This window comes from Pyrgilauda ruficollis, unplaced genomic scaffold (genome assembly GCF_017590135.1).
Source record: "Pyrgilauda ruficollis isolate IOZ18807 unplaced genomic scaffold, ASM1759013v1 scaffold1, whole genome shotgun sequence".
Lineage (NCBI taxonomy): Eukaryota > Metazoa > Chordata > Aves > Passeriformes > Passeridae > Pyrgilauda > Pyrgilauda ruficollis.
In genome coordinates, this window is record NW_024508100.1 from 3,821,224 (window position 1) to 3,846,942 (window position 25,719).

At 38.3% G+C, this 25,719-nt stretch overlaps 2 protein-coding genes across 3 annotated transcripts in view; both read right to left on the reverse strand.

Moving 5' to 3' along the window:
• The window catches only part of POLN (DNA polymerase nu), an 88,422-nt gene extending 73,525 nt beyond the window's left edge, over window positions 1-14,897 (reverse strand). The window contains exons 1-7 of the mRNA XM_041458410.1: window positions 14,771-14,897; window positions 11,707-11,768; window positions 8,058-8,546; window positions 7,506-7,699; window positions 5,578-5,690; window positions 3,562-3,719; window positions 833-901 (exon numbers count right to left, since the gene is read on the reverse strand). Coding sequence (XP_041314344.1) covers window positions 833-901; window positions 3,562-3,719; window positions 5,578-5,690; window positions 7,506-7,699; window positions 8,058-8,546; window positions 11,707-11,768; window positions 14,771-14,891 — 1,206 coding nt within the window. The 5' untranslated portion in view covers window positions 14,892-14,897. The remainder of the gene's footprint in view (window positions 1-832; window positions 902-3,561; window positions 3,720-5,577; window positions 5,691-7,505; window positions 7,700-8,057; window positions 8,547-11,706; window positions 11,769-14,770) is intronic.
• A 1,541-nt stretch (window positions 14,898-16,438) lies between these two features.
• Window positions 16,439-25,288, reverse strand: HAUS3 (HAUS augmin like complex subunit 3). Of its 2 annotated transcripts, XM_041459486.1 has the most exons (6): window positions 25,045-25,288; window positions 24,075-24,134; window positions 22,422-23,451; window positions 20,959-21,395; window positions 19,105-19,333; window positions 16,439-17,772 (listed from the first exon to the last, which is right to left on the reverse strand). In XM_041459486.1, exons 3-6 carry the CDS (start codon window positions 23,334-23,336, stop codon window positions 17,506-17,508), a joined length of 1,848 nt encoding a protein of 615 aa, XP_041315420.1. In that variant the 5' UTR covers window positions 23,337-23,451; window positions 24,075-24,134; window positions 25,045-25,288; the 3' UTR covers window positions 16,439-17,505. The 2 variants fall into 2 exon arrangements, with proteins under 2 accessions (XP_041315420.1, XP_041315413.1); XM_041459479.1 differs by lacking the exon at window positions 25,045-25,288 and having other exon boundaries at window positions 22,422-24,844.
• Window positions 25,289-25,719: the final 431 nt, after the last annotated feature.

Here is a 25,719-nt window from a genome sequence, read left to right on the forward strand (position 1 = left end):
ACAGACTGTTCACCACACTGCTGGTATCCACATTAACATGGCTCCATCATGGTCTAAGCCCTAACCTGCTACCAGCAACTTCAAAGATAATCCCTGGGAAACTGTGATGCCCCTTCTACCAGAACCTGGGTGTATCCCTAAATTTTGGCACTTTCCCAGGTATATGATCACAGGCAGAAAACACACATACCCCAACAGATTTCTTGAGATGCATTCTGAACTGCAATAAGGGGTAAAATAGAATAAAATAGTTCACTTGGAAGGGACCTGCAATGACTATCTAGTCACACTGCCTGGTCAATTCAGGGCTGACTAAAATTTAAAGTATATGATAAGGGCACTGTCCAATTGCCTCAAACACTGACAGGCCTGAGCCAGCAACCACATCTCTGGGCTGCCTGTCCCAGCATGTGAGCAGTGCTTGGTTAACACAACCTAGAACAAAAGATATGCTGAGAGTTTTTATAAGCAAGGAATACACAGAAAAAAATAGCTATATGTTCTACCTCTTTTAACACTTTTTAGACAGTAACATATAGATTTAAGATACTAAAAGAAAAGTCAATATTCTGAACCTTTCCTGTTCTCAGAATCTTCATTCAGTTAAATGTAGCAGAGGAAAAGTTTCTCCTAAAGATTAACCTTCACACCATCTCTTTATAGAAAAAAAATGGCAAATTTGATGGACAATTTGTTTTAAAAGTTGACTGCCAATGTAAACCACTAAGGACTGAAGCATTCTATTATTCTAATTTGAATGAGAAATACACCATTAACTCTCTTTAATTCAATACTTACATAGTTATTCCTGAGCAAATTCTTTTTGTCTTACCTTTAAGCCATTAGCAAGGTCCATCATTATGTTATAAAGCTTCTCCAAGTTGACACCTAAGTTTTGATACTGATATAAATAAATCAAAAATAAATCAATAACTTTATTGCCAAGAATATTTGAAATATTTTTAGCAATCTATCTTTTTAAAAGGTATAAATTGTAAAAATGTGCTTTTCTGTATACCTTCTGTTAACATTTTAGAAACACTGTTAGATCTCTGTCAGACCCCAATCACAGCACTAGACTATGAACATAGCACTAGATTATGAACATTCCAGATTTTGCCTGTTCCTGTATTTACATTTTGTATCAAGTATAGAGAAATATAGTATCAACAAACTGCCTTTGACACTGAAGTCAGAGTTCCCTTACTACTTGTAAAATGAGGAAAAATTCCTTGCATTCTTTTTCTCATATAAGTACAGCCACTTTTGTGACAGACCTGTTCATTTCTTTCCCTTCTGTTCCAGAGGTGTTCCACACAACACCAGGTCACCTCCTTCAATTGGCTAGAATACCATTTAAAATGTATGCAAATACTGAGAAAGATTGTTAGCTCCAATAACAGGACCATTAAAAATAAACTTAATAAAGTCTGAGAAACAGCAGGCCTGGAAAGTAAGATGCAGAGGGCTCTCTTGAAAGCTGAAATATGCAGATCTACTGATAACGATCTTTATTCTAAAACAGTCTAGTCCATACTGCAGTGAAAAGTCACCAATCTGTCTCCAAGAAACCTTGTCCATACCAACTTGTTCTGGAACAAACGAGCTGTCTGTGAAATACAGACAGCTTGCGTGATCCCTTCCTGGAGGTGGAAAAGAGCCCAGTGACAGGCTTCAACTGACACCAAAATTCCTCATCAGTAGATGCAGCGATGACAAGACCAGCATAATGTTCAGCACCTGTTCCAGCAAATGTTTCAGGGAGTGTGGACCATGACCACTTTGGCACAGCACCAAATATACAGACAAGCAGCAAGCAGCACATCCTTGTGCTAGAGGTGTGTGGGTGAGCTGTGGGCTACAGAATAAACCAGCAGTCATTCCAAGTACTGGGGTGGGTGGACAAGACTAGCACAAGACAGGGAGCTTCACTGAAGTAGTGAGGCACAAGATGATTTATCACTTACCACAGATCCCTCTGGCAGTATAGACAACGGTTAGGGATCTACCAGTAAAAACAGAGCAAGAAGATTGAAGAGATAAACCTGGCAAAGAACCAGGAGACACAGGAAGAACTGGGACTCACTAAGCAAAGAGAAAAGCCAAAAAGGAAGTGTGAGAGGGCAGGTGACAAATTAAGGAATAAGGAATGGGGGAGAATAGTCACAGGATGTTACAAGGAGACATTAACTGGGAATTGAGTGAACAAGTCACTCAATTACGCATAAAGATACTGGAGATGGCTGTGGCAAGGAAACAAACTAGACCTGAAGTAGGACAGGAAGGAAATAAAATGTCAATATTTAACTCAGAGCTGGGAATCAGGATAACAAAATTGAAAAATAACTAACAACAGATGTGATATCTGAGGAACAAAAGACAGAGTCAAGCTAAGGGAAGAGAAGATTAAGGATGCTGACTCACAGCTAGGCCATCACAATAAAAGAACCATAGGAAACTTCTGCCTGTTTGCTTGTCTATTCCTACACTAATAACTTCAGTCATTAAAGTAGCTTCTGAACAACTGCAGTTTACAGCCAATGCTTTCAAGTAAACTGCCTCTGGATTTGTCAGAAATGTCTACACTGATGGGTAAGTGCCATACAACCAACCCCTGTCTGTGCTCCAAGCCCACTTGACATCTGTGGATTTGTATCCTATGAGTCATATAATCATGGTACAATACTTGATCTGAATGAGCAAGACCTCTGAAAAGTGAATGGCAGAAAAAAACACGTTATTTAGGTTGCTCTACATCATATTATCTTTCAAACAACCTCTGAAAGTGGTCTGAATGAGCAAGACCTCTGAAAAGTGAATGGCAGAAAAAAACCACGTTATTTAGGTTGTTCTACATCATCTTATCTTTCAAACACCCTCTGAAATCTAATGTGTCCACAGTAGATCCCCACAGCCCAAAACAGATGCAAATATTTTGTAACAGTCAGGAAATACATTTCAATAGAAATACAGAGGACATTTGATACACTACAGGAAGAACTTTCCATAGTGCAGGGAAAAAAAGTTCATCATGCATTCTCTCACATTGAGAACTAAAATTCACAGATTTTTAATACAAATGCTTGAGGTTCACATTTGACTCCCTGCTGTTTCTCAGCCTATGATGTGGTGTGTACCAGCTGTGAAATTTAGCAAAATTGTTAATAACAATCAACTAAATACAGGCTACAAGTGCACAGGAACTGGAGAACAAACACAGCATTAGATATTTTGGAAAGGAGAGTTGGAAATAATTTTGCAGGAAGGTGAAGAGAAAAAATATAAAACTCTATTAATTCATGTTGTTACTGAACTTTACAGTTTTAAAGGAAAATTTTACAGCTGTTCCTGGACAATGAGCTCTCATCTTGGTAGATGCAGTAAAACCTCCCCTTCTCCCATTGCTTTCGATTTCCAACATGTCACATTAAGAGAATAATTTTTTTCCACTACAAAATCTATCCATTATCTATCTTCTTTTGCAATATTTTCTAAACAAAAGTAATTCTATTATCATTTCCTTCCCTTTTTAACCCAAACAATTGAAAACAAACTACTTACAGATAAGTTTCTCAAAGTGCCTGTATCTGCATTTTCTGCTCCCTTTGAAAAAGGCTTTTCAAAATACTTCTGTATTAAACACTCAAAGGAAGGAACTGTGTCACTGGGGTTTATCAGCCATGCTGCAATCCTTGGATCTAACACGACACTATTGGCAACTACAAAAACAAGTTATTCAAAATACTTAAATTACCTCCTACACTGAAAAACAGCTCTAAAGTTTTGCCCATCTTTCCTGCACATGGACATCATAAAAGGGCAAGTATTTACTCTACAAAAATATTAAACATTGACTTCACAGCTGTAACACATGGTCAATACCATGACTACACAGGAGGAAGTGTAGTATTGCACATTTTTGAAGAGTGTTGTTTTGTGAGGTTGGGGTGGACTTTTTTAGTTGGTTGATTTTTCCAAGTTTTCAAATATAAGTAAACTTTTGGCTCCTTAGATTTATTGCAAAAACCTTCCTTTCTTAGAACTGAAAAACTTCAAGATTTTTTTTTATGAGAGTCTCCTTCTGGTACAGTTTTCTTATTGTTGTTGTTAACTTGACTGATAGCCACAAAACTGCTATCAGGGACCAGGGAGAGATTTACTTCCTAGCAATCAGACCAAGATTGTGAATGTATATATGAATTCACATATGGGTGCACAACGTATTGTTGCCAAAACTCAGAACCTTTTGTCCTTTAGCACCATATGTGCTTACACTGCAGCCTCATGTTCACATAGATGGAGAGGATGGGCCAAGCCCAGTGCTGTTTCACTTTCCTTTGAACTACAATCTCAACCTGTGTCCTGCAAGTTCCACAAAGAACAGGAGAAACTAATAATTACACTGCTTTGTGATATATTCAAAGATAAACCTAAGTATCCTCTTCAGTAACCCCTAAGTAAGTTCAAACCATGACCTACATTTATAGAGAACTCCATGCTACACAACCTTGCAGACTCAGTTACCTGGAAGCAATTTTAACGTCCATAATGCAAGTTACAGCTACAGGACTACTCTAAAGAGAATTTTAGACATTTTGTTTGTTCTGTTGGAGCTTTGTTTGCTTGTTTTTTCCTAGCAGAAATAATGCGTGAGGAAGCATCAAGTTTCCAAGTTTAAAAGTGTAAACAAGAATTGTTTTGGTTACTAGAAGCTTCAGATTCAAATCCCATGGATCAGGTACTATCAAGTACTTCCTGTGAGTACAAGTTATAAACTGTCACTATTGTCAGTCCCATTATGGCATTTCTTTTCCCACCTTTCCCATTCCCAGTGCTGGTTTTTGTACAGATCCTCACTGTGATTTACTGATACTTTTCAGATGCTGAACACAAGGTGATGATTCTCCATAGAGACAGCCCTTCCTGAAAGGCCATGTGTACTTTTGTAACTCACTCAGCAGCAATTTCACAGAATTCACAGAATGACTAGGTTGGGAGAGACCTTAAAGATCATCTAGTCCAACCCATGCCCTGAATAAGCACACTATAAAAAAAAAAAAAAAAAGACATTATATTTACATGTTAGGCTTGTTGCTAGCAATTGCCTTTAAATCCACTAGCAATTGCCTTTAAATCCACAGAGAAGAATCGTACTTGTTTCTTTCAAAACAACATGGGCCCATTCAAGTGATTCCTAATTCTGACAACTATGAGCATCTCTGGGATTTCTTTTAGCCCTTCCTTTTAGCTAAGGAAGATTTTTCCTAGGGAATATGAAACATGAAGTAGTTTGACCTTTTCAGCTATAGTCAGGACTGTGTTGAGAGCTTTTGTTTCCACTGGAAGCTATCCTTAAGTCAATTATTTAATTCCTATTCTGAGAGGAACACATTATCTTGACATGCCAAGACTCTGGTCACAACCTCCCCCATGAAAGGTGTTCTTCTGTATGGTACTAAACTCTGTTTTTCATTATATTACTTAGCCACTAATTTAGTTATTGCTACACTCAGTGATTTTAACAGAAACACCAAGAGCACCGAGATTACAGGATGAGATCATAGATTCAATACTTGCCTTGTTTCCAGCTGATTTCATTACCATGAATTTGAAGTAGAGTCCTCAGGAAATCTTTTGCATTGAAGCAAATTATTGGAACTTTGCACTGCAGCATTTGAAACAACACTTGCCTGCACAGAAGTAGTTCATTAACACACACTATACTGCTCCTAGATTTAGTCAATCTATTTACTTTGTTCTTTTAATTAGCACCTAATACTAAACAGTTAACCCAAGACATTTCCTTATTCCTATAAGAACAGAATACTGCATTTGAATATTAAATTCTCAATTCAGTAATCCTCAAAGCAATGTTCTAGAAGAAATTAAAACATCCTAGCAGATATGCCTTATCACATATACATAAAGAAAACAAATCCTTGTTTAACTCTTGAAGCACAACCTTAATCCAAAACACTAACTGGCATCCCTGTAATACTCCAATATACCCAAATAAGATCACAGAGTCTAAACTGATGTAGCATTATAAAACACTGATTTTAAAGTTACTAGACAATCTAAATTGCCATAACTGCCCTGTGCTAATATGCTGTTTAAATCCAAAATGGTTCATCTTTGTCATGTATTTCCATACCTCTTGAAAATGTCTATAATTCCCTCATTTAGGATACTTTAAATAGGTATGAACAACTACATATATATTAGTATATAGATTTATCAACTACATATATATTAGTATATAGATTTACCAACTACGTGTGTCATTTTTTTAGTAAGTTATATTTTGGGCAATATAGAAAAGTAATAGTTTTTATAAAGCATTTTTAATGGTATGAGACCACAACTCCAAGGGTTTGGACATATTAGAATCACATAGATCACAAGATATTGCTGTATGCATTATAGATCCATTCCTAAACAACTGCACTATTCCTACAATAAGCAATTACCCATATGTTTCACCTAAATGCTAATACTCTAAATCAACTTATCAAATTTTTACTGCTCATATGTACATGTTTTACTGATATGTTATTCTTAGTTCACAACAACCTACATTCAAGCTGACAACATGTTGTTAAACTATTTGTCATGTAACCCCAATATTACAGCTGGAGAAGCAAAGCCATGACTTGTTTCAAGCCACAATTTCAAACAGTGGAAGAGATGCAACTAAGAACCAAGTCCCACATCTTGAAATTAATGTTTTGTAATTTAATAATCCAAATTCAGCAGTTTACAATAAGACAGCAATTACTGAAAGTCATAAAATATTCTGATGAAGTTTTAACATGGTAGAGTATTACATCTAGGGATCAGATTCAGTTCTCATTTCTCCCTTTTTGGGATATGATTTTCAAGTTAATAGGAATAAAAATGGACTTTGGTATAATAACTGGAAGTTTAAAATATATACTAAATTTTAATGAAAATTGGACTAAGTATTAAGCAGATACATAAAGCCTTTACTTCCAAAATTATATTGTATTATTACTGAATATTAGTAAAACTTCATCTGGAATGCCAAAAGCCATTTAAAACACCTGTGCTGAGAAGATTTAAAGTATTAACAAAACTTAGAAAGGGTGTTTAGCACAATAATGTCCATCAAAAATGAAATGCAGTTAAGAAATGCAGTTCAGGAAATGTAAGATAAAATACAAGAAAGATAAACCTGGACAAAACGTATTCTTTGATGCTGTCCAGCTCTAACAGCTCATAAAGGATTTGCAGGTGAATCTAAACAGCTCCTACCAGAATCCCAACCAATTCTGAAAGGGCTGCAATCAGTGATATGCTGAGCCCAAAGGAAAAGTCTGTTCTTATTTGGTTTCTATTAGCCCAGACTTGATACAAACTAACACTGCCAAAATGAACTTCAACGAGCCTGACACGTAAGGGGATTAGGCCTGTGCTAAGTAACCAACATGATTACTGCTGAAAGCATATGTAAAGCAAGAGTATTTTTTCCTACACGCTCTCACCAAGAAAATTTCTTGTGAACTTGTTCTTGTTCCCGTTCCCAGAGAGATGACTGTTCAGTTTTTAAATAAATTAATTTATCATTTTCATTTGAAGCATTCCAAGTATAGCCAGTTGAAGTGTGACCTGGAGGACAAGGCTGATCAGTTTGATTCTTCACCAGCACAACAACTCCTTTTACTGATGAGGTAGAGGCCTGTTAAGCATAATTACAATAATGTTTGTTTCCTCTGACAGATTTTTTGCAATCCTATAAAGAAAAATTCCCAAGTATTTTACAATATGAAACTTATTATGCACACTACACTTACTGCATACACCATTGACACAGTAGAGGAGCATGCAAGTGTTTCAGCCTTGAAACCAAAATCCTAGTGATTTCATTTTCTCTAAGGTTTACTTGGTTGTTGAAAATTAAATGTAACCTAACTGTACATTTTGGTATGTCATGCACAAAAGTGTTGCCAATGAACATGGGTTTGTGATTATCAGCCACATGCACATTCAAATGGCTCTACAGAAGTGACTCTGAACAAAACCCATCCTTCACTAACCTGCTCTGAGTTGAGCTGTGAAGAACCATCTTGAAATATCATAGTAATGACAAAAGCTGCTGCCTGTTCTATAGTTGCAAGGAGTTTGCTTTTTTCTTCACATCCTAAACTGCTGATATCACAAGGATACTTTCCAGAAGACTTTATTTGTCCAGGAGTACAGCTGTATCTTCTTTCAGGTAGGAACATGCAGGTATTTAAATGCAATCTTCTTGTTTTCTCTGAACACGATGTAGACACATTTTGCCTTCTTTTAAGAGGAATAACTATTTTGTTTTCCCTATCCTTCAGGGCTTTTTCCTCTACTGAAAGACTCCTTTCTTGATATTCCCCTTTTGGGAAGCCTGAATCCTGGTAACAGCTCAACATTTTGGTATCTTGACAGCCAAGTATTTCATCCATATGCACTGTCCTGACTATCTGACCAGCAGTTCTTTTTTCAGGGCTGACAGTTGTTTTTAATGTGGCAATTCTGGAATCACAATCCTCCTGAGGAAATCAGAAATTTTTAGCAAACCAACTATTTGACTTATAAGGAGAAACTAAAAATTGTTTATAAGTTAGTTTAGATAAGCTTTCAAGAAAAACTGTTGATATTAACAAAACAGAGCCAGTTTAGGGAAACCACATTACATAAATCAAAATTCAAATTTGTATCAGTAGAGATTTTGTTGACATATACCATTTGCATCCACAAACACTTCTTTTTTAACCTAATATTAGTCCAAAATGGCAAATTAACAACCGTAAGAGGCATCTAGTCCAGTAACCTGTCTTCCACAGTGACAAGGGTGTTATTGTCTGAAGAGGGAAGAGACCCTTCATCTTTAGCTTCAACATTCAGAGCTCTTTTCATGACAGCTTCATTTGTTATAGAACTTTTGGCAAGGGACTTTAATGACTGTTTTGGAATCTCAACTATGTGAATCAACTGGATCCCTTCAAGCAACTTACAGGATTGCAAGATATAAAAAATACATAAGAAAGTTGCATTGAAGTATTATGAGCTGTATGAATAAATGTTACATTCTATTCTGTTTAATCCACTATACCCAGAACAGTTTTTCCTACTCCAGATAGTCCCTGGTCCCTCTACAGCAGCACGCTACTAAACAGCATTAAGTAAGATGCTGCATGGTAGTGCTTGAATTCCTCCACCCATGGTAGTGCTTGAATTCCTCCACCCTTACTTTCTTCAGAAATTTCCTTGCTATGCTACTGGCCCTAGTGGTTTCTTTTGCTAGTTTCTTCTACAAACTCCCCAGCTGAAATAGATTCTCTGCCTTGATTTCATGAACAATGACTCTGGAATGGCAATCAGTGACCCTTCCAAGATTCCCCAAGGTAAATGTGTGTTTAACTATTTACAGATAGACAGATTTGCATCCTCCCTCAATACTTTTTATGCCTCAATCACCATTAGGCCTTAGAGAAGCTGACAAGCATTCTACTCCTGAGGCTTTTGAAAAAAATATCTATTAGTGATGCATTTGCAAGCTTTTCCTCAAAGTTATTTTAAACTACACCATTGTATATTTCATTTAACTTAGTTAAATGAGGTAAGTATAGAATAATAGAAATTCTGCTAGGTTCACATTTTTGCATGATGACATTTTTTAGTAGTCTGCTTTATACTGTGTCTTAGCCATACTACTTTTTCCAGACACAATTTACTATTCATTTCAAATCATCAATATTCTGCTTTGAATAAATCCCTACACTACCTACAAATTTTCTGGGTTTGGAGGGCGATTCCACATAATTTCTTTTAAAAGCTTCTTAAATTTTATACAGTTTTCTTTTTGAAAATTAAGCATTACTGTCTTACCTATTTTTCAATGCTTCCAAAAGATTATATTCTCTGTAAGAGAACTTGTCAGTAGGGAAGATTTTGGACCTGATCTCACACAGAATCAAATAAAACCAAATTTTTCTCATGAGTTCTCTAACTGTTCCTCAAAGCAGTTGTCTGCTAATTTTCAGTTGGAACATCATGCATAAGCTTAATATTCATCAATTCCACTGGAAAGTGGCTGAAGTCCCTCATAATTACTGTATTTTGGTCTCTACTAGCCCAGTTTCATTTAGATCATCTGCTGTCATTACCACTGCAAACACTGAGACCTCCTCCCTTCAAAAGAACCACCAGGTCCTGCAGGGCCCCCTCCAGTCCCCAAGATGACATTTTTCACTGATGAAAGGCTACTGTCCACCTCCATCCCATCTGTATTGATTGAGCAAACCACAATGACAAAGCCAGAAAGTTTGGGGCTTTTTTATGGTTTCACAATATTCCTCAAACCAGTTCCCATATTCCCTTAGAACTATAGAGTCAAGTGATGAAAAAGGCTTAAGACAGCTTTAGACCATACTTCACAGGACCTGCTCTACAGCAAAAGTACAATTACAAGGTTCTAAGTAAACAGGCAAAGGAAGCTAATTCAGCTTCTGCTACTACCAAAATGAATAGTGGCTGTTCTACATGAAGACAAATTAATTGGGCTTTTGCAATGCTAATCAAAGGTGGGCACTATAAAGTTACCAGAAGGGGAAAAATCGTATCACAGCAGGGCCAAATGTTTAAGAGCCATAGAAAGACAACTAATTCACTCAAGTGTATTCTCCAGACAAACTGCAAATAGTTTTATCATTTAACACAGCAGAATTTAAATTAGCACACTCTAGTAATTATAGAACCAGGAATAAGCAATTCTCCTTTAAAGGTTCAAAAAATATGAACAAAGGAATTTAATTATCAAGTCAGAATAATACAGCTGGAATTACAATTAACCACAGAGAGAAACAGCAGCTTGAAGAACTGACCTTCTATTAGAAATAATGACATGGCTGGAAGTAGAGAAAATGACTCCCAGGATGTAGTTTCAGAATTTATGTCAATGTAGGAAGATCTCATTAGATGCAGAGAGTCAAAATTAGAGTGTCATCACCACAAAAAGGGGTTCCACTCCTATCCATGTGCACCCACAGCTGCAAGAGTGCCTGTGAGCCAGGGTAATTTGTAGGAAACTATCTCATTCCACACAAGGCATTAGTTCTCTGCATCCTGAGCAACCTGAATGGAAGTGAAGTGTGCAACATGCACCAGAGTCAGAGTAAGGAAGGCTGTGAAATTTACAGCTGGGATTAATTGCAGCATCTGCAACTCACCAATCAACTCAACTGATTTTACAAGCAAAGCCTGAGCTGGGGCTGCCACAATTACCTGTTCCCACTTTGCACTGGCTCTCACTCACATGCACACCACACCATATTCAGAGAAATTATTAAACCCAAAATTAGGCTTCCTAATACAAAGTAATTTTTCATACAAATCAGCTCACTTTATGATTGTTCAGTAACAGGAGTCTGAGAACACTTCCAAACTCTGGTGACTGTCTGCATGTGGCAACCTCATTTCTGATCAGTCTGTCATAGAAGACCAACTTCCTGTGAAAAGGGAACAGAAGCTGGGCCCAGACTCTCACAGGTAAATACAGGCCAAGTGTAAAATAAGGCAGAGGAAGTAATCTGAACTATGACTGTATAAAATGTATCATGATAAAGCTTTCCATGAAAGAATCAATCTATAACTTCAAGACTGCCACAAAAAGACTGCTTTTAGTGGTTTTCAATCTTACAAAATGCTTGCCTTTTCATTTCTCAGATGTGCATCCTTATCACCTAGTTTATTTTCCTTTGTCTTCTCTGTACCTTGAAAAAAGAAGAAACAATTTACAATGCAAATGAATCTGCAAGCAGCCCATATAACTTAGGTTTCATATAGGGTTATATCACTGAGACTTTTACCAAACCTGAAAGAATTGTAAAAAAATTTCCCTTGACAACCATTTATCAAGTTAGTACCAAATTAGTATTCATGCTTAAAAGGACCCTGCACATTCCAAAATATGCATGTGCAAAAGACCGTTCTGTCACCATTAAGAAAAAAATTACTTAAAATTCACTACAAAGCAGAAAAGCCTCTTCCATGGTATTCAGAGGAATCATTACTATAATTCTGTAATTATGTGAATTTCCCTCTTTCAAGGAAACACAACTCATTTTGGTCATAGTAAAGCTGGGGGTATGAGCATGAAGGAAAAAAAAGAAAAATCCAAACTCTAGAAACTTTACACAGCTTAACTGTTTTCTTGGAATTTGGCAGCAATATTCCACAAAACCTTTGTTCTATAAAGCATTATTTGTATTTGAGTTTAGCATACCATGTTTTACAAACTGACCATGTTTCACCTGCAGGGGATAATTTTTTTACATTGCTCATCTTGCAACAGAATAGGCAGGTAAGAACCAGGTAAGAGAGAGCAAGGAGATTTCAGACCTGACAAACTGACAGGAAGATAAGGTGACAGTCCCACGAGAAGCAGCCCAGCCTCCAGTGCTGGGTCTGACAGAGCACAGCACAGCTGGGAGTCTGGGCCCCCACTGAACTGCCAGAGACCTTTAGCCCAGGCTCTGAAAGCACAGATGCTGCAGCTCCAAGAAGGCTTTGCAAATTCAGCTCAGACTCACACCATTACAAGTGAAACCATTAGGACACGTTTCTTTTCTGCCTTAACACTATCCACAAGTCCCAAGAAGAAGAGAAGCAAGTGAAGCCTGGAATGAAGGAGCCAGGGGTAACAGGCTAGCAGTAATTATCTCAGCGGGCACAGAAGGAGGAACAGGGAAGAAGAGAACTCCCCTCAAGTGCAGGTCTCTCCAGAGCTTGCAATTAGGATTCCTTTATGTCTCAATTATCTTATTGCTCAGCCAAAAGGCATCTCACAGGCAGAGTATGTGTTTTGTCCCCCCATACTGAGTACAACACTAAACTGCTGCTGTCAGCTATGAATTTGCATTACCAGCAGCAAGATACTTTCTGAAACAACAATGGTGTTGACCAACGTCAAACAAAGCATAAAGTAACCTATTTCAATTTACTAGAACTGTTCTTAAAAACACTTGTCTGGGCAAATCAAGACCTTTGTCTACATAAGATAAGCTTATTTATGCATGTTGATCTAAGTGTATAATCAGGCATTGAGCTCCAGCTCAAACTTCTAGCTTAAGCTGTTAGAACAGCCAATATGGCACAGCTGTGTTTGTAGTTTTAAACATTTTATCTTTGTTTTCTCAACACTTTCTACAATGAGATAATAAATTGAGAATGAGAGTATCTGAGTTTACATTCAGTGGTTTTAATTGTTTTACAGCTAGACACTTTTCCTTGACAAATCCAATCCCAAGAGAAGGTGATGAGAATTACATTTCTCTCCTCCAGCACACAACAATCAGTATGACAGGTATTGAAGAGATCTGAAACTTCCAGTTTCTGAATTATGACAAAGCATCACCAGATGGCAGCAGAAACCCGTCCCTGCCTTCCACCTCCTCAAGGCTTGATGGAAAGATTGGAGCTCCACTGCCAGGATAACCACAGAATTTCACCAACTAGGTCAACATTGCAGATATTTGTTCTATTTGAGCCCAATATTTACCTTCTAAAGACAAACATTTTTTCCATTAAATAGAACAAAAAATTTAAAAATCTATCTATAAAATACAGTTCAATGCAGTCTGAAACAGACCAACTAACATCAGAGGTTTGCAGTTGGTTTTGGTTTTTTAACAGAGATACACTTCTTTTTACAGACCCACACTAAAGGTATATGTATATATACATATAAATATATATGTATAGGCAATAACCAGGTAGCAAGAGAAGTAAAATATCAAACTGAGGCTAAAATGAAATCGAATTTTCTTTAAAATCATCTGGGTTTTGGTCCCAGATGCACCATATACAATGTAACATCTCAAAATTAACTCATCCCACATTTCTTTAAAGGTGTATCACTGATTTACACAGTGATACTGATACAGATGAACTACTGCCTTTGTCACTGCTACACCACCAGGCTCCACTGATCCAATACTCTGATGAAAGAGAAGCCTGAACCACAATTAATATACAACAGTGGCTGCAAAAACCATGATGTACACAGGAATAAATGTTAGATTTAAAGCCCATTGATCAGATAATATTCCAGGATTTAGTTTCCAGGAGAAAACAGACAACAGAAATTAAGCAAAACTCTTAACTTTCTACTTCTTTCCAGAGCCACAATTTGACTGACTGTGACTTACACAGAACTGAGAATAAAACCTGCACCTTGCAAAACCTCCCTAGTGTCCACAATGTGCTAGGTCTGCTGAGGCACTTATAACATTACCTAACTTGTTCTTTCACTGGGACTTTTGTTCACTCTTCCCCCTAGAATTTCACAAGGAGCACACTGCTAATGTGTGTTTTAAGGACAGACATGAGTCTGGAGAGCTCACAGGTTTCCTGTTATGTTCCTAGTACCTCCAGTGATCTTTAAATATCTAGTCCAGAGTCAAGTTAATGTATGCATCTAATTTACAACACTGTAGTACTTAAGGAACAGTTTGAAATTCCCATATAATTCTGTACCACATAGCAGGAACAGAAAGAGAAAAAATTAAATTGGTTGCATTCCTTGCACTCACATAACATTACTGAATTGGAAAAGTCCCAACAAATGTCACAGTAACAGTTTAATTCCTTTTCTAAACCTGTAAACCTGAAGTCTCACCTTTTCTTTTCCTCTATTTAAAAACAGAGACTAGAAGTTTGATATTGTGTTTCAATTTTTCAACAGAAAAACACAAACAGGCTATGTTTTACTCACTCTGGTTATTTTCTCTGTTAGTCTGAGCTTCTACAGGAATAGACTGCAAAGCTGTCATAATCCTCTGAGCAATATTAGATAAAGGCACTTTAGAAATCTCACATCCTATGTACTGCTCCATTTCTAAGGTTAAACCTAAACACAGAACACACAAATTATGAATTAATCAGGGCCATGAGTAATCCTCACTTATATTCTGTTGAAATTAAAGACAAAATATAGTGAACATGTTTAGCCATTCATTCTCAATGGAAAATTACATTTGCTCCCACACATGCCTATCAGTACTGTATTGGAAATAAAGATATAATAACTTATAAAAACAAACTTCTTGGAAATAGTTTTAATACACCGATTAAAATATCAGCAGTCCTAAGTACAGCTAACTTGTAGTAAAAGAAAACAAAATCTGACAAATAAAACAAGAAGTATGTATGTCTGAGATATTTTGCCCCTCCCAGCATCTTCAACCTAGTCTGTATCTAGCAGGTACATACAGGTACTGTTACTAGTGCTTAGATTTTATCAGGGAAGACATAATTAACTTTCAAGTAATTGCCAAAATTAAGGCAACACTAGAGTAAAGAAACAAGCAATACTACGATACACAGCCATTAGTTAGATGCTGTTTCAGAAAATAATTATCATGAAAGACCTCTATTTTCTTAAATTTTGTATAAATGATGCGTTCAAATACTGCTATATATTGGTAACTTTAAAATAGCTACTATAGCTTGTCAATTTAAGAAACTGGTCAGCAACATTTATAGTCTCTACAAGCTTTGACCCCAGCTACTGTTGTTGTAAATGTTATCTTTCTCTGAAAAGGAGCTGGTTTTCCAGCTGACCTGTCCATCTTCTGTAATACCTACAAAATGCTTGGGAGAATCGCTAGGTACCACACACTCTGGAGAATCACAAGTAATGGTGTCCACACTGATGACTTATTGTTTTACAGTTAGACCAGAACATGTAAAACTTGACACAAACACAAGAGAAATATCCAACATTAAAAAAAAAAACTTCAAGGATCCAAGCTGTACAAATCAATGACTCTACCAAAACCTGCTGTTGACTCAATTATTCCTATACAAGTGGGTAGCTGGAGTGCTGTTACTCTGGTCTTCTCCCGCTAGATCCAGTGCATGAGCAGACTGTCAAACTTAACCATCAGCAAAAAAAAAAGTTCCTCTGCCTACACAGAAATATTTTTCTTGGCTCAAGACCACAGGTACATGGCAACTTTCAATACTTAAAAGTGCAAATATTTGCATCTAATTCAGAGGAACACCCATCACGCTGCATTAGCACTGGCTATATCCATCTAGTTCTAATTAGCAAGCATGTGAAGAAAAGGGTGAGAGGTGGAATGGCTTTCTTTTCCCTGACATTCCAGCAGTCAGAAGCACAATCCTACCCTGCACTCAACTCCTCCTAACTTCTATGCCTAAGAGCAACACTTCTTTCCTACACAGGGTTAAAGTGCTCCCTGACTTCTCAGGCTGGGAAGCAGCAGTCACAGCCCCAGGGGCAGATCAAAATGAGAACCCATCAGACTAAATACAAACAAGACACCATGCCTGAGAACAGGCCTGGAGAAACCCACACAGATTCACCATAAATATTAACCACACTGAACTGAATTGATAAGAGTTTGGCATTTAATAATATACACAAAATACAGAGTTAAGCAGCATGAAATCCAGACATAAAGACACCCAACCAGAATGCTAAAAAAAAAATAAAATTACACATTTCGAAATAAGTTATAATCACATAGAAGTTAAAAGTGTGCCATCAAAATAGTTTTAAGACTACTGTTACTGAATTTCAACGAATATACTAACCTTCATCAATATGTGCAGTGCTTGAAAGCAAGCACAGCTGATCCCATCAAAATATAAAAGACTGGAAGTTATCATACTATAAAAGCCCATTTAGTTCCATTGGTATATTAGGAAGCTACATAAAAATTTGATAAATGGGCTAACAATGCACACGAAAGCACAAGTATGAAAGCATCAGCACTCTGAATTGAAATGCCTAGCATTATAAATTATAAGCAAATTCAGAAGTACAAAAGACATTTAAAATTCTTGTTCATTGACAAGCCACAATAAGTATAGACTGGTTTCAATGGAGAAGATGGGCCATAAGTTAAGAGATATAGGAATGGTCTTAAAACAGATGGTCTTGGTAGTTAAAACAGATTCTGGTACATATTCCAACACATTTCTAATAAAATCAAGTCTTCTTGGAAGAACTTTGAGGGAAACAATCATGGACTATCTGCTGCCTTTGAGATCCCTCCTCGTCACTATGAGTACATTACATCCTTGTTCCAAAATCTGGAATACTTTCTCCAAATTTATTTTGCAGTTCAAAAAGTTCTTAGCATGCAAAAAGACTTAACTGAAGGGTGTGACATATTCCTATTGAAGCTATGCTGTGTGCAGCAGAAACGAACACAGGGGCCAGCAGAAGAGCAGCCTGAACGTCATCTTTCAAATAACCAACAATGACTTCATATCCAAGAGTTCTGACAAAACTGAGATTGAATTCAGCAGGCAGAAGAAGCCATTAAAGCAGCACACAATCTCAGCTGGTAACAGTGGCAGTTAAGATTCACTGCAGTGACAGGTTAAGTATCAGTCTTGACAAGCTCATGCTTATTATTCCATAAACTCGTAGACAGTTTACATTAACATTTTCTTTTCTTAAGAGTACATTGCTGTTTAGACATTAAGAACTCCACTGGTTGTGAAATTCTTGTCTTCCAGACCACTGGCTTTAGCCTGAGACTGCTGTTCAAGCTTCTCCACCATCTCTTTCAACTGCTCTTCATCTTTGAAAAAATACACATACAATTCTCTTTCCATCTGAAGCAGCCTATTGGACTCTAAAAAGCTTTTCTTTGACTTCAGATCAGCAACCAGATCCTTAAGGAGATTATTTAGTACACCTAAATCCACTTCCAGTTGGTGAAACTGCTCAGTAAGTTCCTAAAAAATAAAAGACAAACAATTGTTACTTTTCTATTGTTAATATACTAGCTGAACTAGAAATAGGAAAGATAGGAAAGGTTTTTGCTCTGGGAAGCAATTTGTTTGTAATCAAAAAGTAATCACAAAAAACCAAACAAAGATAATAAGGGATTCCATTCAATGTATGTAATTTTTGAGCTCCATGTAACAGAACTCATCCTGTATTATGCTAATGTAATTTCATTTACTTGTTGACCAGATGAGTTAAGACCACAAGAATCTGAACCTGACCTAGAGACATGAGTGAATTACATTTTCCATCAATTACAAGTCTTCATTGCTAGTCAAACCTTAAAAGGGAACAAACAGAAAAAAAGCACAACAAAAAGCCAAATCAATTTTACAATTAAGTCATTAAATACCAGCTACAACTTTCCCAGCTGGCATTCTTGTGATACTTCAGTATAAGCAGACTATTCATCTACTTGCACATTATTCCCTTATTAAAGGAATTACTTTTCTTGAGAAACAGTAGCAGTAGAACAAGATGTCATATTTTAAGAAGTAACTTAAATCAATAGGAGGGTATTTGATTTAAAAAATGCAATCCCTAAATACATACTGTTCCAATTACAGTCTCATTTTTAAATAAAAACTGTTCTAGATGCTGTAAATTCATTTGACAGATGAATGTTAAATATATTTTTATGTAATTAAACAAGGAAGTATTATGTAACACAAGATTTCCCTTGATGCATTTTTGAGGTATCTACAATGATTTAAAAACCATAACAAGGTGCATTTAACAAACCCTGTTCCCATTTAAAAGATGTTCTAATCATAATACCTGAGAGCTATGTAGCAGGACTGTCCTACTACAACTGCCCTTCAAAATTCTGGTATTTTTATTTTGTCCAAATGACCCACCCATGGCCAGGCTTTTAAGGAGCCAAACCGTACTATTGGGGTCTCAGAGGTAACAGGGGAGAAAGCCAATATGAAAAGAAGAGCAACTTAATTGAGTTTTCCAGTGATACCCTACCCAGACAAAGGATCTCCCACACCACAAGCTTACAGGAATACAGGACTGCACATGCCTTTGAAAGAAATTCAGTTAGATTCAACAGTTTGCTCAAAAACAAAAAAAATTATCACCTGCCAGCATTTACAAAAATCCAGCATTAGCCAAGAACAATGTAAATGTTCAGCATCCATCATCATTATGTTAATAAATTTGTTGCTAATTAGTGGGGACAGTTTGCATGTCTAGAGCCTTCACACTATACTTTTATCGGTAAAAGAACATGACACACAATGCAATAATTTGAAAAAAACCATTAAGGAGCTTACAGGACTGCGGAGCTGTATCTGATTTGTTCCACAGTAGAGAGCACCATGAAGGGCATCCACATCCCCTTCTAGGCTGGACAAAAGGAGAGACTGCTCTCGAGCAGATGCTGCCAGCTGATCTTCTACTGCAGCACAGTCCTGCTTTAACTTCTGAGCCATCTGCTCCAGGTTTTTGTATGTTTTAAACAATTGTTGTTTTTTACTTCCTCCTTCCAGGAGCTGATACAGCCTGTAATAAGCAAAGTTAGACACACAAATATTTTAACTTTCCTAAGCACTCTATCATCATTAGTTAAGAGAACATGTCTGTGTTGAGAAGTCAGAGGATGAGTAAGGTAAGCTGTGCTGAGGGCACTTTTACAACACTGCTATATCTTCCACTGATTTCAGGATTCCATCTATATATAGTAATGATTAACAGGAATCCAAAATATTTCAATATCAAATTAGCAGCAATGAAATATTAAAGTAACAGTTAGTAAGTACATAATGAATGCAAATAGAAGTTGACAGTGTGCTTTTGCCAACTATTCCGTGACACTTCAAGAGCTGCAAAGTAAGATGGATTTTTTTTGAAGTGCTGAATGAAAGCAGACTTCAACAGCCAATGAGAAATAAGAACAACCTTTGTAACATTTTCAAGCTTACTCAAGTACTTCCTGTTTTCTATCTCTCTATGAAGAGACCACTAAGAAATTCTCCAATTCGTTACAAGTCATGCAAAAGACAGCAATACACACTACAGCAAACTGTACAAACCCTTACACTGCATCAGGAATGGGCCCATAAGATCACAGACAACACCACATAGTCCAAATGTTACTACCACCTCTGCATAACAAAATCTCCAGGAGCTGATCCCTAATATAAAATCAGACTGGCTTTATTAGGAGAAGGAGCTATATTTCAGAAGTAACTGAATGTCTTTCAAGTGTCTTCTGTTTACAAACCTTATAAGGTTTTAAATTCTTTCAACTTGCCTTCCCTTTATCTAAAATAAAAGTAGCCAGAAACATTCAGTGATTTGGAGACTTTATAATAAACCTGAACAAAAATGTAACAAGCTGACACAAACACACAATAGGAGTAAAATTAATGCTGCCTAATTCTTCCAGTTATTCACTGTGCCTAACCATATTCAGCTATCACTTTTCATTTATTAAAAAAAACCACACACATTTAGAGCACCCTTCTAAAGAAGCAGGAAAAGTCTGACAGTAACACACCTCTAACTATACAATTTATCTCATCAAAAGGTTTAGTCTTGAAGGAAGAGCAGCACAGCACACATCCTTAACTGTATCAGCTGAACTTTAAGGAGACTTAATTATTTAGATGGTGAAAAACCAGACTCCTTCATGAGTGCCAGGACACTCAAACCAGACGGCAAATCAAGCAGTAAAAATGAGCTGAACACATGACAGAGTCCGAAGGAGTCATTCCTCTCTCCTACCACACGAGGGTTTTTTGGGGGCTCAGCCGATGAGGCCGTGCACACAGCCTGGGAAATCGCTGCTATCAACATCTACACCTCTAGAGTATCAGGAGGTGCTAGGTAAGACAGGCTTGGGTTTAAACATTCTTCATGTTATGGATATTAATTAGGAATGCTTCAGCAATATTAAAAAGACTGATAATTGAACAGTTTTTCCTCAGGCAAACCTGAAAAGAATTTCAAAGGACATGGAAGAAACAAGTTTCACATCTTGAAATCTTCAGTTCTTGAAAATTCAAAACTCTAATTAACTACAGTAAGTAAGTAAGAACTTGGCAGCAGGCAAGGCTTACCTTGCCTGAGCATTCATCTCACCAGTATTATTTCAAAGAAAGTCCAACAGTGACTATAATACTTACCTGCAAGCTAAACCATCCTCTGGACTAATAGTGCTCCTTGGCTTTGCCTGCTCAGTTCGTTCAGCTATCACCTGTAGCCTCTGCTGTAACTCATCAGTGCTTTGCTTCAGAGATTCTACCAAATTCTCAAGCTGGCAGCTGAACTCCTGGTGTTTCTTCATCTCCATTTCACAGCCCAGCTGAATAAATTCAAATGATGTTTTCTGCCTTATCAAATGCCTGCCTATTTTATCTTGAATTGCAGCATAACAGTTCTGTCGAGCAATTTGGTGACCTAAGTATTCTGTCACCACTGGTGCAGTCAAAAGTTGTGCTCTCTTCTTAAGAAGGGGAAGCAGCTCTTCACTATTTATCTGAGCTATGTCTTGTTTAATTGCTGAAATTTCAGCACTTAAACTAAATATTTGAGCATCAATGTTTTCCTGTTGTCCAATATCCTGCATAAAACAAAATATTTGTGAATTTCTTCACAGTTCCTGCCAAGCCACATCTCAAACATTTCTTCAGTTCATATAAGATTCATGTATGTTACATTTAGCTACAAAATTAAATAAGAACTCCACAAGTAGTTTTACAGAATTTTACAAAGTAATGCAAATGCAGATGAACAAAGTAGATAATAAATATATTCCAGTAAAAGGTAATTTCTTTTTATCAGGGTCACACAACAGTTTATTGAGTTAAAAATAAAAGAGCTGCATTTACCTAGCACCCACTTCAAGCAAGCCTAACTGAAATCTCACAAGAAAACATAATTTTTTATATTCAGTCAGATACCAACACTGCTGGCAGAATCAATCTTTCTCAAATTACCCTAATCAATCAAGTCCTATATACTAGTCAGCCATAAATGAAAATATACAGACTGACATGATGCCTCAAGTTATTCCACATCTGGCATAAGCAAACACCTTTCATTATGATTTCTTCACAAATTCCACTAACCACATCTGCCTGTCACTCACTCGTTGAAAGACTTCTGGGGCTTCAACTATCAGATTCATTTATTTGGTACAAATACTTGACTTGCCAGAGTGAGTGAACTAAAACTTTTTAAGCTTATGCTATGCAATATAAACAGGAATACATTTATCATATTGGCTCTCTGATACCACAAAATTACAACCAAAGCTAAGATTCCATTTACTGTACAAAGAGCCGGCTCTAATTTGAAAATTCAAAGTTAAACTGAACTAGAAAGTACTAAAAAATCTAAGATTTTAAAGGCAGTAATGCTGGAAAGTAGAATTAAAGGTACTATACCACAATGAAAAACTTCTATGGAAAATGAAAATATTTCACAAGAGCAGTTTTGCGAGCAAGACAAAAACTTCATAAAAGTGAAACTTCACTACATAAAAACTATTGAAATAACAATAACTCAGTACTTCCTTTCACTAGATCCAGTGGAACTTGCCTGTCTGTCTAAAACTCCAGTATCTTGTATCACCCTTTTACCTTACCTTGTCTAAGGACTGCAGCAGGCTCTCTGCACACTTGATAGCTGAATTCAAGCCCTCCTCTTCAGCTTGCAGCTGAATTAGCTGGTTCTGACCACAAATATATGCTGCCTGGAGCCTGGCTATCTCTTGCTTCTCTTCACAAACTTCATTAGTCTCATCAAAAGGGATTTGCTTGATTAAATCTTCAAGTTGAAAGCTGCCTTCATGTGAATTTTCAGCACATTTAGAAATACCTTCATAAAAAAGCTTTTTTAAGTGTGATGTAAGTGCTGCAGTGCTGTGTTCTTCCACAGACAAATATCTGTCCAAAGAAATTTGGGAAAAAAACATTGGATGTGCATCTGACCCTTGTCCTGAATCTGAAGCAGTGAAGAAAGAGGCAAATTCCTTCACTGCAGCTATAAGAGACTGCAGTTCATTGTCAAGCTTATTATTTGCTGCAGTAAACACTTCCAGTCCTTCTTTCCAATACTTCCGTGCTTCTTCCTCTCTGCTTTGGAATGTTTGTAACAAGTGGCTGTTTGTAGTTACCAAGAGCTGAAGTTTGTTATGCCGATGAATTTGAAGGTTTTTTAAGTTCTGAAGAGTTTGAAGTTCATCCTCTAATTTCTTCACTTCTTCCCTGTCCTCCTCTTGGCTACTGTTTGTTGAACCCACAGGCTCCAAGGTTTTAAGGACTTCATCCAGTGCATTTCCTTCCAAAACAGCCTTACCACGCTGGAGAAGATTATCAAAATCTTGCAGTTCTTCTTCAGATACCATGTTCTGCCCATTTATGTTTCCACAAAACCACTCCAAAAATGATTTGTCTTCTGAAGACTCAAACATCCAGTCAAAATCTTCTCCATTAAGCTCATCAGCCTCTGGATATCCAATTCTTTTAAGAGTTTCCACAAAATCCTTTCCATAGCTCATGATGAAAATATTTTTGTAAGCAGAAAAGATCCAAACACATTAAAAAGTCTGGGGTATTATTCCAGCTTTAATTTTTTGGCCATTAAAATTAATATCCAGTATTTTAATAAAAAGTCTGTGCAGGAAAAAAGAAGCGTCAGATCACAAAACAAAAACAACCAAAACCCTGTTTTGGATTAAAGTGGCTATTCAAAGACTTGAAACCAATTTCTATTTCAGATATCTTAATATATTTTGTTGATCAAATCAGGACATATTTTTTGCATCAATTACATCCCAGATCATTGTAAGCACCTATGTTTTTCCTTAAGTCACATAAACTTATTATGGAAACAGTATAGTACCATGAATTTAAAAGCAACAGGTGTTAATATTGTGCAATTCAGTGGCCTGCAAAAGTGATTTTACTCACATGGTTTTCTGTATATTCATTAAAAAACCACCCACAATTATTTTAAATCTTCCAAAATGATCAGGGTTTTCAGTTTGTTCTAAAAACAAAACTACTGTGATGTTACACTGCATTTCAAGATCTTTGCCATAAGGGTTTTTTTTACCTCAACAGCAAGCAGAATCTTGCCTTCTAAACTTTAGTTTTAAAGTTTCCTCTGAAAATGGAACAAGAAATACTTTAACATATAAATACCTCAATGTAAAACTGCAGATTTTTGATTGATTATAAAAAATTAAAAATAAAAACAGTGTAAAAATACTCTTGTGAAAACGATCACAACTTACATGAAAAGGGAGTTTGCTGCTTTTCTGTTTCCTAGCAGACAAACAATCAGCTTTGGGATCCTAAAGTGTGCATAACAGACAGCAAAGGATATAGGATAAGTTATCAACAGTCAGGAAGCCTTGTCTGTAATACTCTGGTAATACTAAGGGACTTTTTTTTAGTTTGATATTACTTAATATTTTGTTTCTAAAACATACATTTCACCTGAGAACCCCACTCTGCCTGCCTGGAGCACTGAACCAGGTAAAGCCATTCCTCTAAAGCTCCCGTGCGTCTGACTTAGCTCAGAGACTGCAGGTGACACAGAATGTTGCACGAGTTTCATGTCAGCACTCCAAGCTTCCCCTGCCCTCCGTGCTTAAAAGGGCTGTCCTCAAAAAACATAAATATAAGCGCCAAGAGGATGCTGCCACACTCTTTTCAGTGGTGCCCACTGACAAGGAGTAATGGCCATAAACTATAACACAAGAAGTTTGACTTTAACATGAGTTCGACCTTTACGTTGAGGGTGGCAGGGCACTGGAACAGGCTGCCCGGAGAAGTCGTGAAATCTCCCTCTCTGGAGAAATTCCAAAACAACGTGGACGCATTCCCGGGTAACCTGCTCCATGTGCCCCTGCAGCAGGGCTGGATTGGATGCTCTCTAAAGGTCCCTTCCAACCTTACTGATTCTGTGATATAATGGGGCCACACACAGCCCTGAGCGCGGGCACGCCGGGTCACCGCGGCACTGCCACTGCCATCGAACACCACAAACAGCAGCTCTGGAGCCCTGAGGGAGCCCCCGCGATGCCCGGGCACGCCGCACAAGTGGGGCCCTCAAGGGCCACGTCCCGCCCCGGGGCAGCCGCGGCCTGCAGCCACACGGAGACCCCGGCCGGGACGAGAGGGAAGGGGAGCGGGGGCGCGGTGGCTGATCCCGTCCCGCCGGGAGCGAGCCCCGAGCCCGCAGCACCGCTCCATACTCACCCCAGAGCTCTGCTCCGCCGCAGCGGCGGCTCGAGGGGAGGGGAGCGAGGCGGGAAATGGCGGGAAGGCTGAAGGGAGCCTCAGGGAGGGCTGAGGGAAAGGAGCGGGAAGGCGGAGGGGAGGCTCAGGGAGGGTAAGGGGCGGCGGCGGGGAGGCCGAGGGAGGGGTGAGGGAAGGCTCCGGGAAGGCTGAGGGGAGGTCCAGGGGAGCGCCCGCAGCTCGAACCGCCCGCCGCGCGCGCGGAGTCCCCGCCCTGCCCCCCCACCGCGCTTGCGCGCGCCCGCTCCGCCCACGGGGCCTCCCGCGCACGCGCGCAGCGTTCCGCCTCGCGCGGGGCCCGCTCGCCGGTGACGTTGCGTGGGCGGGGCTCCCACGGCCGGGCCGCGGTTCCCCTCAGGGCGCTCGGCCGGGGCGGGAGCGCTTGCTCCGGTCCCTCAGCCTCCCTCAGGCCCGTCCCTGCAGCTCCCCGCGGCCCTTGCTCGCCCTTTCCCATGCCTAGCACACCGGAAGGGGAGGATGGGGCAGACCTGAGCGCAATTGATGTCGTTCAGCTTTGACCGCTGTGCCCTTCAGCTTCATTGAAGCCCAGACATGGCTAGCGGCGGGCACTTCAACATCCGTGCCCAGTGTTGCTGGTTTTCATCCCCGCTTAGTCCTTTCGGTAATGGGCTGTAT

Excerpts from the sequence above, each read along its gene's own strand:
- HAUS3 (XM_041459486.1), bottom strand. The coding sequence starts at position 23,336 with ATGAGCTATGGAAAGGATTTTGTGGAAACTCTTAAAAGAATTGGATAT. Across the intron at positions 19,334-20,958 it reads GAGGATGGTTTAGCTTGCAG|GCTGTATCAGCTCCTGGAAG; the intron begins GTAAGTATTATA and ends TGCTTATTACAG. Across the intron at positions 17,773-19,104 it reads AGATACAGCTCCGCAGTCCT|GAACTTACTGAGCAGTTTCA; the intron begins GTAAGCTCCTTA and ends TTTATTTTTTAG.